The sequence below is a fragment of the Puma concolor genome, chromosome C1 (assembly GCF_028749965.1).
Source record: "Puma concolor isolate L17-30 chromosome C1, mPumCon1.1.hap2, whole genome shotgun sequence".
NCBI lineage: Eukaryota > Metazoa > Chordata > Mammalia > Carnivora > Felidae > Puma > Puma concolor.
Window position 1 is genome coordinate 30,638,152 of NC_141674.1, and position 14,371 is coordinate 30,652,522.

The 14,371-nt window shown below is 52.8% G+C and overlaps 1 protein-coding gene, 1 long non-coding RNA gene and 1 pseudogene across 4 annotated transcripts in view; 2 read left to right on the plus strand and 1 right to left on the minus strand.

The window, feature by feature from the left end:
- Positions 1 to 14,371, plus strand: part of BMP8A (bone morphogenetic protein 8a) — a 31,789-nt gene that overhangs the window by 11,418 nt on the left and 6,000 nt on the right. For 2 of the 3 annotated variants that reach the window (XM_086716566.1, XM_086716567.1), the window contains exons 2-6: positions 1,152 to 1,341; positions 1,765 to 1,913; positions 8,275 to 8,469; positions 9,215 to 9,294; positions 9,860 to 9,970. In XM_086716566.1, the coding sequence (XP_086572692.1) occupies positions 1,152 to 1,341; positions 1,765 to 1,913; positions 8,275 to 8,469; positions 9,215 to 9,294; positions 9,860 to 9,970 (725 nt within the window). Of the gene's footprint in view, positions 1 to 1,151; positions 1,342 to 1,764; positions 1,914 to 8,274; positions 8,470 to 9,214; positions 9,295 to 9,859; positions 11,609 to 14,371 lie in introns of those variants that run through there. The other variant, XM_086716565.1, reaches the window with a different exon arrangement.
- LOC147577936 (succinyl-CoA:3-ketoacid coenzyme A transferase 2, mitochondrial-like) lies at positions 3,959 to 6,137 on the plus strand (annotated as a pseudogene).
- LOC147577937 (uncharacterized) lies at positions 7,172 to 10,578 on the minus strand. The gene is made up of 2 exons (XR_015254620.1): positions 10,463 to 10,578; positions 7,172 to 7,991 (listed from the first exon to the last, which is right to left on the minus strand). It is a non-coding gene; the product is annotated as an uncharacterized LOC147577937 (long non-coding RNA).

Consider the following 14,371-nt stretch of genomic DNA (forward strand, 5'->3'; position numbering starts at 1 on the left):
CTCCTGCGCAGACAGTCCAGCCTCGCCACCAGGCCGCCCGGGCTCCCCCTCCAGCCTGCACTTCACCTGCCCCTCCACACATACCTTCCTCCCCACCCCAAACCACACTGTGCCCCTGCTGCCCAGAGCCCTGAACCCCAGCGGCCAGAGGCACAGCCCACGCTCCTGGGCCAGAATTCCAGCCCTCCGCAGTCAGGCCACAGCCACTCAGGGCCCGTGCCCCACACTGCTGCTCTGTGGACGCCCCAGCACCCCACACCGGTGCCTCTGGGGTCCCCTCTGCCTAGGATGCCTTCCCTGCCACCTTCTCCACCCGACAAGACTCTGTCCCATCCTTCGAGGCCAGTTCAGATGTCCCCTCCTCCGGGAAGCCTGCTCAGATCCCACCACACCATGGGACTGTCCAGCTTCCCCAGGCCCTGACCAGGTCTCTCCAGGAGCTGTCACTCCTACCTTGCTACTCCTTGTTCCTTTCTGAGTCTCCCTCCGGCACTCCTTCTTCCTTCCCCTTGTCCCCAAACGGGGCCTGCCATCATTTCACCCTTTGCTGTGTTTTATGGCTGTTGTTTCCCCTGCTGGCACAATCTGTTCCTCAGCCCTAGGCCTTTGGTCAGGCTGGCCCCTTTCTTGTGCAGTGTCCTGCTCTCTCGACATATCCGCTCTCACCCCTCAAGGCCCAGCCTGTGTCAGCTGCAAAGGCTCCCCCTCCCTAGGCTTCCATGCATGTACATCGGCAGATTCTGGGCAGCCCCTGGCTCAGAAATGCACTCAGTTATGTCTCTGCACCCTTGCGTGGCCCTTTTCTGCCTTGGCTCTGATGTCCGTCTTCCCAGAGGAGGGACCTGACCTCTACTTCACCCTCGGGTCCCAGCACCAGCAGGGAATGGGGATGGCAGGCCGGGTTTGGGGCTCAGGGGCCAGAAGTGAAGGCTGCTCTCGTTGAGCTGGTGTATGCTGGGTCCTCTGCAGACGCCTCACCATGTAGCCCCACTGAGCCTTCTCAGCACCCAGCGGGCGGAGCCTGGGAGCAAGCCCCTTTGCAGAGGAGGGGGCCGTCACCACCCAGGCTGCCTCGGCCCCCAGCTCCCACCCAACTCCGCCCAGCCCTAGCCCAGAACACGAGTGACCGCCGGTCCCGCTCTGTCTTGCAGTGGAGCGTGACCGTACCCTGGGCCACCAGGAGCCCCATTGGAAGGAGTTCCGCTTTGACCTGACCCAGATCCCAGAGGGGGAGATGGTCACAGCCGCTGAGTTCCGGATTTACAAGATGGCCAGCACCCACCTGCTCAACGGGACCCTGCACGTCAGCATGTTCGAGGTGGTCAGAGAGCAGTCCAACAGGTGCCCGCCCCACGCCCCACCTCCCGGTCGAACCTCTGTCGGTGTATCGGGCCCAGCCCCGGAGGGGACATGTCCCAGAGGCCAGAAGGGGAGCTCCCTGGAGAGCACACCCCCAGAGACAGAAAGATACTTGACCCCAGGCCTCGTGTCACTGTGGGGAGTGACCCAGAACCAGTCCTGCTGCAAGTCCGTGCCCCGCTGTCGTGGGGCAGGACCTTGGGCAGGTCACTGAGCTCCTGGGCCTCAGTTTCCACATCGCTGCATGGGCGCAGTAACACCTTTGTGGGGTAGATGCAGTGAGATGAGGAGAGTGAGGCATCCGGCCCGAGCCAGGCAGGCGCCCACTCGTGGTCCACAGGAGGGCCCTAGAAACAGAGAAGCAGCTGTGCCAGCCCTCGGTTAATTGTTCTCTCGTGTCCACAGGGAGTCTGACTTGTTCTTTTTGGATCTTCAGACGCTCCGAGCTGGGGACGAGGGCTGGCTGGTGTTGGACGTGACAGCAGCCAGTGACCGCTGGTTGTTGAGCCGGAACAAGGACCTGGGGCTCCGCCTCTATGTGGAAACGGACGATGGTGAGGCCCAGGGTTGGGCGGCAGACCTTCTCCCGGGGGGCTCCTCTGGCGCTGCTGGCAGCCGAGAGGGCTGCAGCCCCCTCCCTGGGCCCTGGAGGCCTGGCCTTTCTCAGCCCTGCGCCTGGGGTGACAATCCCTGCCCCGCCGTGGGGGTCAGCAGGGTACAGGGGCCAGGTTCCCGCAGCAGGGGCCCCCTACCCCAGTGCTCTCCCTCCTCTCCTTGTGCGGAACCCACGCTTGAGCTGCTAAGAGAGAGTCTGTGTTTTCCCTCTCCAGGAGCAAGCGTGTAGGCTGGGAGGTCCCCTACTGGGCAGGGCAGGAGGGGAAGCGGTTACACCCTCAGACTTGATCATAGAGGCCTGGGCTTGAATCCCAGCCCTGCAGTGCTCTCACTCGATGACCTTGCAGGATACTTACCTGCTAAGCCTCCGTTTCCTCATCTGTGGAATGAGGATCACACCTTCATTCGTTCCATAGGTATCTGGGGAAGAGCTTCCGTTATGGCAGGAGGTGGGATGGAGAGGCCGAAGGTGGGCACAAGATTGGCGTATCTGAGCTGCAGGAAGGGGCGGCCGTGGCTGGAGCGGGGGGGCCAGGGCAGATGGGAGAGGAGACTGAGAGCTGGCAGGGCGCATTCTTTTTTTTAAGATTATATTTATTTTTTAACGTTTATTTATTTTTGAGAGAGAGAGCGTGAGCCAGGGAGGGGCACAGGGGGACAGAGGATCCAAAGCAGGCTCTGCACTGATGACAGAGAGCTGATGTGGGGCTCAGACTCATGAACTGAGAGATCATGACCTGAGCCAGAGTCGGACGCTTAACCAACTGAACCAGCCGGGGAGGGCCCCCAAGATTTTATTTGTAAGTAATGTCTGCACCCAACGTGGGGCTCGAACTCACAACCCTGAGGTTAAGCGTCGCATGCTTTACCAACTGAGCCCGCCAGGCGCTCCGGGCCCTCTGTGGGTAAACCAGGGCCTGGTGTTGGAGCGTGGGGGGTAGCTCACTGTATTTCATAGCAGTGGAGGATGGCAGGATCTGAAAAGAGCCCCCTGAGAACACCCCCCCCTGCCCCCCCCAAGGAGGACATCACTCCACCCCTCAGTGTGACAACGCTTAGCGACCTGCTTCCCAAAGTACAGTCGGGACGGGGTGGGGGAAGTAAGTTCACAGAGGAGAAAGCTGAGCGTGCTGCCTCGGCAGGTGATCAGGGTTCACGTGAATGTCACGTACCTCCCGTGTCCCCTTGACATGAAGGGATGGGAAGGGCCCTTCATCTCGTGGTCTTACCCCCAAAACCCACACCCCGTCTAACCGTGAGAAAAACCCAGACAAAGGGAAATGGAAGGACGTACGGCAGAGTGCCCGTCAGGTCCTTCTGCAAACCGTCATAATTAAAAAGCAAATCTGAGCTCGTGTGAGAGCCCAGAGGCGCCTAAGCAGTTGTAGCAGCTGACGGCCATGTGGGATCCGGGCAGGGACCCTGGAAGAGAGAGAGGACATGGGGAAGACCGGCGAGATCCGAATATATCGTGTTAATTTATCATATTGGTTCATCAGTTGTGACAAATCCACGGCCCTAACGTAAATGTTAACATTTCCCAGGGGAAACCGGCTCTGGGTCTCCGGGGACTCTGGGTTGTCGATGCAATTTTTCTGTAAATCTCAACTAGGATAAAATAAAACCTTTCTCCGTATGTATCCAGAACGGCCCGCCCCTGACGTGAGCAAGGAGGGTGGTGTGTGGGGGACAAGAGCGCCGTCACAGAGGCTCAGGAGCCACCCAGCGTGCAGGTGGAGTGGGGAGGAACTTGTTGGTAGCGGCAGAAATGGAGAAAAGTGGGCAGCGGAGGAATCACGGAAAATGTGGAGTGAGCCAGGGGCCCATTTTTAATAGATTTGTGTCTGAGTGAAAGAAGAGGAGGGGGCAGGTCTGAGGCAGCAACCCCAGAGCACTTTCTTTGGCGGTGAGGTCATTGGGAGCCCTGGTAGACGTCCAGATGGCCGGTCATCCAGGACAGGTGAGCGCGGGGGCGGGCGGTGCAGGTGTGGGAAGCGCGGCCGTCTGGGTGGCCTGAGGGCCAGGGGACTGGAGCAGGTCACCCCGGAAGGGGGTGGTGACAGAGAAGGAAGGGGACCACCCAGAGTTGGGGGTGTCCGACAGGGAGAGGTGCGCCCAGAAGGGGCCCCGCGAAGGACCTCCCTTGCCCCCGGGTCTTTGGGCTGGACACGGGCGGCCTTGCCGCCAACCCCGAGGACTCAGGGTCGCGTCTTCCCCTCAGGAACGCCGCTGCCTCCGCAGCGGGGGACGCAGGGTCCGGAATCCCCTTGGGGGAGGGGCCCCTCATTGTGGGCAGGGGCGCCGGGGCCACACGGTGTGAGCGTTACCACCCCACGCGCCTTCCCTGCTCTGTGACGCGGTGGTGGCGGCCGGCGTTGGCCTGTCCCCCGCCGGTCTCAGTCCGGGGCCCGGAGCCGGAGCGCACGATGACTGTCCTCCAGAGGCTCGCGCGGGCACTCGGGCACCGCGTTCCCGCCAGCCGCTGGGGGCCCACGCTGGCCGAGGCTGAGGGCAGTGTGCACGGCCTGGCCACCAGCGCTCGCGCCCGCACCAGATTCTACGCGGATCCCGTGGAGGCCGTCAAAGACATCGTGGACAGGGCCAAGCTCATGGTCAGCGGCTTTGGGCTCTGCGGGATTCCAAAGAACCTGATTCAGGCGCTGCTCCGCACGCGCGTCAAAGAGTTGATCATGGTCAGCAGCAACGTGGGCGTGGACGGCTTTGGGCCGAGCCTGTTACTGGAGGCCAAGCAGATCTCCCGCCTCATCTGCTCCTACGTGGAGGAGAACACGCTGTGCGAGCGCAGGTACCTGGCAGGCGAGCTGGAGCTGACGCCCCAGGGCACCCTGGCCGAGCGCATCCGCGCCGGGGGCACCAGGGTGCCCGCCTTCTACACGCCAATGGCCTACAGGACCCTGGTTCAGGAGGGAGGCGCCCCCATCAGGTCCGCGCCCGACGGCCACATCGCCATCATGAGCCAGCCCCGAGAGGTGAGGGAGTTCCACGGGCACCACTATCTTCTGGAGTAGGCCGTCACCGCCGATTTTGCTCTGGTGAAGGGGTGGAAGGCCGACCGCGCCGGGAACGTCATCTTCAGAAAAAGCGCCAGGAATTTCAACGTGCCCATGTGCAAAGCTGCGGAAACCTCCGTGGTGGAGGTGGAAGAAATCGTGGATGTGGGGACCTTTGCCCTCGAAGACATCCACGTTCCTAACATTTATGTCGACCGCGTGATTCAGGGAGAAAAACACGAGAAAAGAATTGAGCATCTAGCCCTCAGGAAGGAGCACGATGAAAAAGCCGAGTCTGCAGATGACCCCGGTGCCCGAATTGTCAAGCGGGCAGCTCTTGAATTTGAGGATGACATGTATGCCAATCTGGGCATAGGAATCCCGCTCCTGGCCAGCAACTGCATCAGCCTGGACATGACTGTTCATCTTCACAGTGAACATGGCATCCTGGGCTTGGGGCCGTTCCCACCCAAAGATGAGGTGGATGCAGATCTCGTCAACACGAGCAAGCAGACGGTGAGCATTTTCCCCAGGGGCTGTTTCTTCTCCAGCGATGACTCATTCGCCATGATTCCAGGAGGGCACCTCCACCTCACCATGCTGGGAGCCATGCAGGTCTCCAAATACGGTGACCTGGCTAACTGGATGATACCCAGGAAGAAGGTGAAAGGCATGAGGGGGGGGCCATGGACTTGGTGTCCAGTCCCAAGACCAGAGTGGTGGTCACCATGGCGCACTGCACCAAGGCCAACGAACCCAAAATCTTGGAGAAGCGTACCATGCCGCTGACCGGGAAGTGCTGTGTGGACCAGATCATCACTGACAAGGCCGTGTTCAACGTGCACAAGAAGAAAGGCCTGACGCTGATGGAGCTCTGGGACGGGCTGACCGTGGACGACGTCACAGAGCACGGGCAGCCCTTCGCCCTGTCACCGAACCTCAGACCCATGCAGCAGGTGGCCGCCTGACCCGGGAAAGGAAGCACTGGTCAGAGGGTGTGTTTCATTTTCGCCACTGCGTCTCACCCAGAGGGGGTGTCATCACGCCTGTCCGTTCGTCTGACCGGTTCTCCTGGCGTCTCAGACTCGGCTACCGCCAGACAGACTATTCTCTCAAGAGGAACATGGCTTTAATTAAAAACAAAAGGAGATCTTTGGTGTTGCTCTTGCATGTTCTGTGAGTCCTGAGTTAGTTCTGGTTCCATCGTCGGGCACTCGGACGCCCTCCTCACTGTGATGTTTACGTTAAATTCCTGCAGCTCGGATGATCCCACAGGAAGGCTTTCACCGAGGAGCCTTCTCACCGGAACGAGCCACGAAATGTGGGGGGAAGTGATGAGGGAGGAGTAACCACCCCCATATCCCCAAGGCTCCTTCCAGTGTCAGCCCCTGCAGCTGACCCCCCTCCAGTCCCAGCAGGATCGTTCCTGAGCGGTGCCTCTAACGTGTCCGGTGCATTTGTTTGTGGGAGGTGATGTCATATATCAAAGTTTAGTCTCTGGACTGATTAGTGCAACCAACTTGGCCCGGGGCCCCAGGTCTAGAGCCCGGCTGTTTAAGGGCTGACCTTTGCCAGCTGAGCAGGACTGGGATGGTTTCACAGTGAATCAGGACACCCGCTAATGGAACAGACACGTAGCATCGTGTATGTGTATGTCTGTATCCTGTATGAGAAGTGCACGTGTGTTCCATACGTACGTACGTACATGTGCTTGTGTGTGTGTGTGTGTGTCAGGGTGGCAACACTGAGGTGATGTACAGGAAGTAGAGCAGTTGGCACTGTGTTTTAAGGAGCATAAAAGTCAGTAATCACCTCCTGTCGTTTAGTTTAAGAAAATACCGTGGGAGGGGCTCTTAGGTGGCTGAGTTGGTTGAGCATCCGACTCCTGCTCCGGTCATGATCTCACAGTTTCCAGTTTGTAAGTTCGAGCCCCACGACTGGCTCGCTGCTGTCCAGCACAGAGCCCACGGCAGAGCCTCTGTTCCCCTCTCTCTCCGCCCCTCCCCCACTCACGTTTCCTCTCTCTCTCTCTCTCTCTCTCTCTGAAAAATAGAAACATTCAAACAAAGAAAAAGGAAAATTCCACAGGAAATGAGAATGAAGAGATCTACCCCTTTCTCGTCTTTTAATGAAAGCCGGGAAATAACCCAAATGTCTAAAGTTAAGCTAATCTCCAAATATTATGGTACATTTTCTCAAAGGAATTTTATGCATTTGAAACGTTCATAGTGGAGACATTTTAACAGCAGTGAACATGTTTATGTGAAAAAGTTGGAAAACATACAGACTTCTTTGTTAAGATGACCATTGTGTAAAAGTTCAGGTGACATGAAAATATTCCAGAAAGATGAAAACGATGTGTTGGGGTGGGCAGAGGTTTCTGAGTGATATTTCTTCCCCAGAGGTTACCTTACAGTTGCCCTTGTGTTACTTTGACAGTTAAGAAATCAAGAGGTCATTTGGAAATACAAAGAGGTACAGGAAGTTGGTTTCATTGGTGGAGTCGACATTTCCAGGGATCGTGAGTGTGTTTCTCAGGGCATCCTCATCTCTAAGCAGCTGTGGGGTCAAATCCCATTTTTAGGGGTGTCCCTCTTCCAAGCCGGAGGTCCCCATCATGTCCAGCCCACAGCCTTTTCTCTCTTTTTTAACCCACAAACCCGGGAGTAAGACCTTCAGTGGGTAAGAACTTGGGATCTGACTGAACCGCGGCTCCAGGACTTTGGCCAGATGTCTCTGCCCCACTGAACCCGGGGTCTTGTTTGTGGATGTCAGGGCACAGTTAGTGCCCTGCTCTTGGCAGTGCTGGGCAGAGCAAGCCCTGGCTACGTGCTGGTGGCTGCTCCAATCTGCTGGGTCATAAATCCATCCACACCCCCAGAACGTATGGGGTGGAAGGGAGAACTCGGGCCTTGGAGCGCTCAGATGGACATGGGAACCGTGGTTCTGCGAGCCCCCGGCAGAGTGGCTCTGACGTTTCTCAGCGAAGCATGAGGTCCAGGGGGACTGTGGAGACACATAAAGTCACGTGTGTGAACTAACTCGAAACCTATAAAGTGCTTCACAGATGGCATTGTTCACCGTTATCGCGAGTAATGACCCTGTGTTCGCGAGGCCCCCCTCCCTCCGTCTCCCTCGGACCTGGGACTCCTGTTTCCAGAGGAGCAAACTGAGGCCCTCTGCCTCCGTGCTCCTGGGCCCGAGCAGGCCCTGGCAGGAGGGTCCCCGCTGTCCCACGTGCACGGCCCCTGCCCGCAAGTGATCGCTCTCTCTCCTCTCTCCGTCTCAGGGCACAGTGTGGATCCTGGCCTGGCCGGCCTGCTGGGGCGACGAGCGCCGGGCTCCAAACAGCCTTTCCTGGTCACTTTTTTCAGGGCGAGCCCTGGTCCCGTCCGAGCCCCTCGGGCAGCGAGGCCCCTGAAGAGGAGGCCGCCCAAGAAAACCAACGAGCTGCCACACCCGAACAAACTCCCGGGGATCTTTGGTGAGGTCTGGGAGGGGCCTGGAGCGGGGTCCGGGAGCCACCTGGAGGGGACAGAACCCTCTGGGTCCTCAGGTTCAGGCCGGGGTCACCCCCCAGCACTGTCCTGTGGACCAGCCTCTGCCCTCTCCGTCCCTACCACCCAGAAGTGCTTTCTCTGCCCTCCCCTGGTTCCCAGGGCTTTTTCCAGAAGTCTCCATCAGAATCAGGTGCCCCTTCCTCCGGGCAGCACAGCCCCTAGGGACCCTGCAGGATGCACAACTGTTTATGCGGAGGTCTCCCCCGCAGACTGAGCCCCTCAGGATCAGGAGTGGGCCTGCCCTGCCCTCCTCTCCTCCACGGGGAGTCCGCCCTTTGGCCTCCGTGAGCCACTCGATCCTGTGGAATGGGGGCGGCAGGAGAGGTGGGATGAGGTCACTACAGAAAAGGAGCCACTGATGGCCCAGGGTCCCCTGGGCTGTTTACTGAAGCATCGGGAGGGCCCACAGGTTGGAACTCAGGGGAGGCTGGGGTGAGTGCAGGGTTCCTCTGTAGCTATCGGACCCACCTGGAGCCATCGAAGTTTCTCGAGCTGGGTCGTGACACCAGCAGAGCTGCAGGATGGGCTTAATGAGATCAAATGCGTCTGTTTCACTGCATTCATTTATTCACCAAGTGTGCCCGGTGGGGTGTCCCCCGCCCTGGGAGCTCCCTGTGGAAGCTGCCCAGAGCAGGAACCCCAGAACAGACCTGGCTTCTGTCCCTGCAGATGACGTTCACGGCACCGACGGCCGGCAGGTTTGCCGGCGGCACGAGCTCTACGTCAGCTTCCAGGACCTCGGCTGGCTGGTAATTTCTGACTCTCCTCCTTCTTACATGACGGTCCCCACCCGGAGATGATAGGTGTATCTCCAGGGGCAGCTAGAATTATGGGTGACTTTAATTTTCTCATGCATTAGGTTCTTCAGTGTTTTCTGAAGGGAATATGTCTTTCTTTTATAGTGAGAAGGTGCTTTCTGGTGAAAACCATGGAAATGGGGATAGTCTGAATCCTCAGCCAGAACATGTCAGGGCTGCAACAGGGAAACCGAGGCTGGGAGGGCAGTGCATGTGCACGTCTGCTGGGACAGCAGCTCTAGAAGATGCAGGCAGTGGGGCGGGTGGGGAGGATGATGCCCAGTGCACGTGAAGGGGACAGAGCTGTGCCCAGCCCTGCCTGCCGAGGGCCTCCTGGTGGACGACAGGCCTCTTGGGGGAGCCTGCCTGCAGGGACCCTAGGCTTGGCTGATGGGGCTGGGGCTGCAGGTGGGTAAGGGGCAGCCCTGAGTCGTCTTGTGCCGTGTGCTGGATTCAGGGGCTCAGTGTGGGGGGGCATCTGGATGGCACTCACTTTCTCCTCTTTCCCCCCCCCCAGGATTGGGTCATTGCTCCCCAAGGCTACTCGGCCTATTACTGTGAGGGGGAGTGCTCCTTCCCGCTGGACTCGTGCATGAACGCCACCAACCACGCCATCCTGCAGTCCCTGGTCAGTACCGCGTCCATCCTGTCCCCACCCATGGGGAGAGGGCTCGTGCAGCCAGGTGGATGGAAGCGCCTGCTCGGGTCTCAGGGAGCTCTCCCCACCCTTCACTGTAGGCACACGCAGTTAACTTCCCATGTCTGTACAGGAACTGGTCCCTATGTGGCCACGTTCACATGTAGACCCCTAGGCATCTGAATCCACACACACCCGACTTACCCTGACTGTGCACACCCAGATCTGTGCCCTGCACACGCACGTGTAAGGCATCATGTACATATGTGGGCACCCAGATTTACAAGACATGCTTGCTTCTGGTCAGACATCACACACATCACCATGTCCCCTGGCATCCTCGGCCTCCTGTCGCACAGACCCCTGTGGGGTGAGTGACAGGCATGTGCATTCAGCCACCTGCTGCAAGGTGTATGTGGAGAGCATTACAGGTGTGGCCTGGGTGAGGGGCTGGGCTTTGCCCCCACGCCCCCTTTTGCTCACCTTCCGGTTGTCTTCTTCCTGATCCTTAGTTCTTTGTGTTTCCCAAAGTAGGTATGCTACCAGTGCTGAGTCTGGGGTAACTTCACATGCTGAAAAACAGTTTCCATGAAGAGCACTGTTGCTGTTGCTTATAGCTAAGTGTTTTACTACAGCTTTGTAGAATTTAAAATCTGGGATTGTGATACTCCCAGCTTTGTTTCTCTTTTTCACAGTTGCTTTGGCTATGAGGGGTATTTGTGGTTCTATTCAAATTTTAGGATTGTTCTAGTTGAAAAATGCTGTTGGCATTTTGATAGGGATTGCATTAAATCTGTAGATTGCTTTGGGTAGTGTGGACATTCTACCTATATTGGTTCTCCCAATCAGTAAGTATTGAGTATCTTTCCATGTTTGTTATCTTCGATTCCTTTCATCATTGTTTCATAGTTTTTGGAGTACAGGTCTTTCACTTCGTTGGTTAAGTTTATTCCTAGGTGTCTTATTCTTTTTGGTACAATTGTAAATATGGTTGCTTTCTTAACTTCTCTTTCCACTGCTTCATTATTAGTGCATAGAAATGCAACAGATTTCTGTACAGTGATTTTGTATTCTGTGACATTACTGATTGTATCAATTCTAGCAGTTTTTGGTGGAGTCCTTAGGGTTTTCTATATATAGTGTCACATCATCTCCAAATAGTGAAAGTTTCTCTTCCTTACCAATTTGGATGCCTTTTAATCCTTTTTCTTGTCTGATTGCTATAGCTAGGACTTCTGTACTGTGGAATAAAAGTGGTGACTGTGGGCATCCTTGTCTTGTTCCTGACCTAGGGGAAAAGCTCTGTTTTTCAGCATTATGATGTTACCTGTGGGCTTTTCATATATGGCTTTTATTATGTTCAGGTATGTTTCCTCTAAACCTACTTTGTTGAGGGTTTTTTCATGAATAGATGTTGTATTTTGTCAAATGCTTTTCCTCCATCTATTGAAATGATCATATGGTTTTAATCCTCCTATTGATGTATTATATTGATTTACAAATATTGACCTACTGTTGTATCTTGGGAATAAATCCACTTGATCATAGTGAATGATTTTTTAAATATATTATTGGATGCGGTATGCTGTTTTTACATCCATATTCATCAAGAATATTGGCCTATAGTACTCTTGTTGTAGCGGGTTTTTTGTTTTTGTTTTTTTAATCTGGTTTTGGAATTGGGGTAATGCTGGCCTCATAGCATGAATTTGGAAATTTTCCTTCCACTCTTAATTTTTGGAATAGTTTGGGAAGAATAGGTATAACTCCTTTTTGAGTTTTTGGTAGAATCCATCTGTGAAGCCATCTGGTCAAGGACTTTTATTGGGAGTTTTTTGGTTACTGACTCAATCTCCTTGCTGGTAACTGGTCTGTCCACATTTTCTATTTTTTCCTGCTTCAGTTTTGGTAGGTTGATATGTTTCTGGGACTGTATCCATTTCTTCTAGGTTATGCAATTTGTTGGCATATACTTTTCATAATGATCTTTCATAATCTTTTGTATTTCTGTGGTATTGGTTGTATCTCTTCTTTCATTACTGATGTTTTAAAATGTAAGCCCTTTTTTTCCTGAGTCTGACTAAATGTTTATCAATTTTATTGATCTTTCAAAGAACAAACTCCTGATTTCATTGTTCTGTTGTTGCTGTTGTTGTTGTTTTAGTAATGTCTACACCCAACATGGTGTTCAAACTCACAACCCCAAGATCAAAAGTTGCATGCTCTACCAACTGAACCAGCCTGGTTTTTGTCTTGAGTTTCTATTTTATTTCTGCACTAACCTTTAATTCCTTCCTTCTGCTGGTTTTGCTTGTTCTTTTTCTAGCTCCTTTAAGTATATGATTAAGTTATTTGAGGTTCTTTTTTGCTTTTTGAGTAAACTTCTCTGCATTGCTAAAACTTCCCTCTTAGGACAGCTTTTGCTGCATCCCAAAGATTTGGGACTATTGTGTTTCTGCTTTCATTTGTTTCTATGTATTTTTCCTCTTCGATTTCTTGGTTAACCCATTCATTGTTTAGTAATGTGTTATTTAACCTCCATGTATTTGTGCTCTTTCCAGATTTTTTCTTGTGGGTTTCTAGTTTCAGTGTTGTGTTGAGAAAAGATGCATGATATGATTTTAATCTTTTTATTTGTTCAGACTTGTTTTGTGGCCTATCTGACCTATTCTGGAAAATGTTCTGTGTGTACTTCTAAAGAATGTGTATTCTGCTGTCTTAGAATGGAATGTTCTGAATACATCTGTCAAAAACATCTGGTCAAATGTGTCATTCAAAGCCAGTTTTCTTGTTGATTTTGTTTGGATGATCTATCCATTGATGTAAGTAGGGTGTTAAAGTCCCCTCTTATTATTGTATTACTATAAACTACTTCATGTTTGTTATTAACTGCTTTATGTATTTGGGTGTTCCCATGTTGGATGCATAAATATTTACAATTGTTATATCTCCTTGTTGGATGGTTCCATTTATGATTACATAGTGTCAAATTTGGCTGTTATAGTCTGTTTTTAAAGTCCATTTTGTCCCATATAAGCATCCTGACTTTATGCTCATGTTCCATTTTACTTTTAGTCTGCATGTCTTTAGATCTGAAATGATTCTCTTATGTAGGCAGATATAGGTGGTCTTTCCAACTGCTGCTTTTTTTAGTATCAGTTCCATTACCCTGGCTTTTGATTGTTTAGTCCAATTACATTCAAAGCAATTATTGACAAGTATGTATGTATTGCCATTTTGTTACTTCCCTTATGGTTGTTTTTGTAGATATTCTCTGTTCCTTTCTTCCCTTGCTCTTCTCTCATGATTAGTTGGCTTTCTTTAGTGATGTATTGGGACATCTTTAATTCTTGTATATCCATTATTGGTTTTTTATTTATGACTGTTAGGTTTGTATATAACATTTGCTGCATCTAGCAGTCTATATGAAGTTGATGGTCACTTAAGCTTGAGCCCATTATTTATTCCTCCTCTGCCCCCACTATGATTTAGGTATATGGTATCATGCTTTAAATCCTTTTATTTTGTGACTCCCTTGACTGATTTTTATAAATACTTATTTTTTACTGCTTTTGTGGTTCCTACTCTTCTTTTCTTTTTTTTTTTTTTTAAATAATTAAGTGTTTATTTTTGAGAGAGAGAGACCGAGCATGAGCGGGGGAGGAGCAGAGAGAGGGAGACACAGAATCCGATGCAGGCTCCAGGCTCCGAGCTGTCAGCACAGAGCCTGATGCAGGGCTCGAACCCACAGAGTGTAAGATCATGACCTGAGCCGAAGTTGGACACTTAACTGACTCTGCCATCCAGGCGCCCTTTAGTGTTTATTTTTGAGAGAGAGAGAGAGAGAGCGAGAGCAAGCGCATGAGCGGGGGAGGGGCAGAGAGAGAGGGAGACACAGAATCCAAAGCAGGCTCCAGGCTCTGAGCTGTCAGCACAGAGCCAGACGTGGGGCTCGAACCCACAACTGTGAGATCATGACCTGAGCCAAAGCTGGATGCTTAACCGACTGAGCCACCCAGGCGCCCCTGCTGCTACTTTTCTAATCTTACTTATGGTTTTTTCTTTCTACTCAGACTCCCCTTTAAACTTCTTTTAGGGCTGGTTTAGTGGTCATGAATTCCTTTAACTTTCATTTCCAGGGAAGCTTTCTCTCTATTCGGATTGATAGCCTTGCTGGATAGAGTACTGTGGCTGCAAACTTTTCCTTTCAGCACTTTGAATATATCATGCTACTCTGCAGTTTCTACTGAAAAATCAGCTGAAAGCCTTGTGGGGTTTCTCTTGTATAGAACTTTTTTTTTTTTTCCTCTTGCTACTTTTGAAATTCTCTATCATTGCTTTTTGTCACTTTAATTTCTGTATGTCTTAGTGTGGACCTCCTTGGGTTGATTT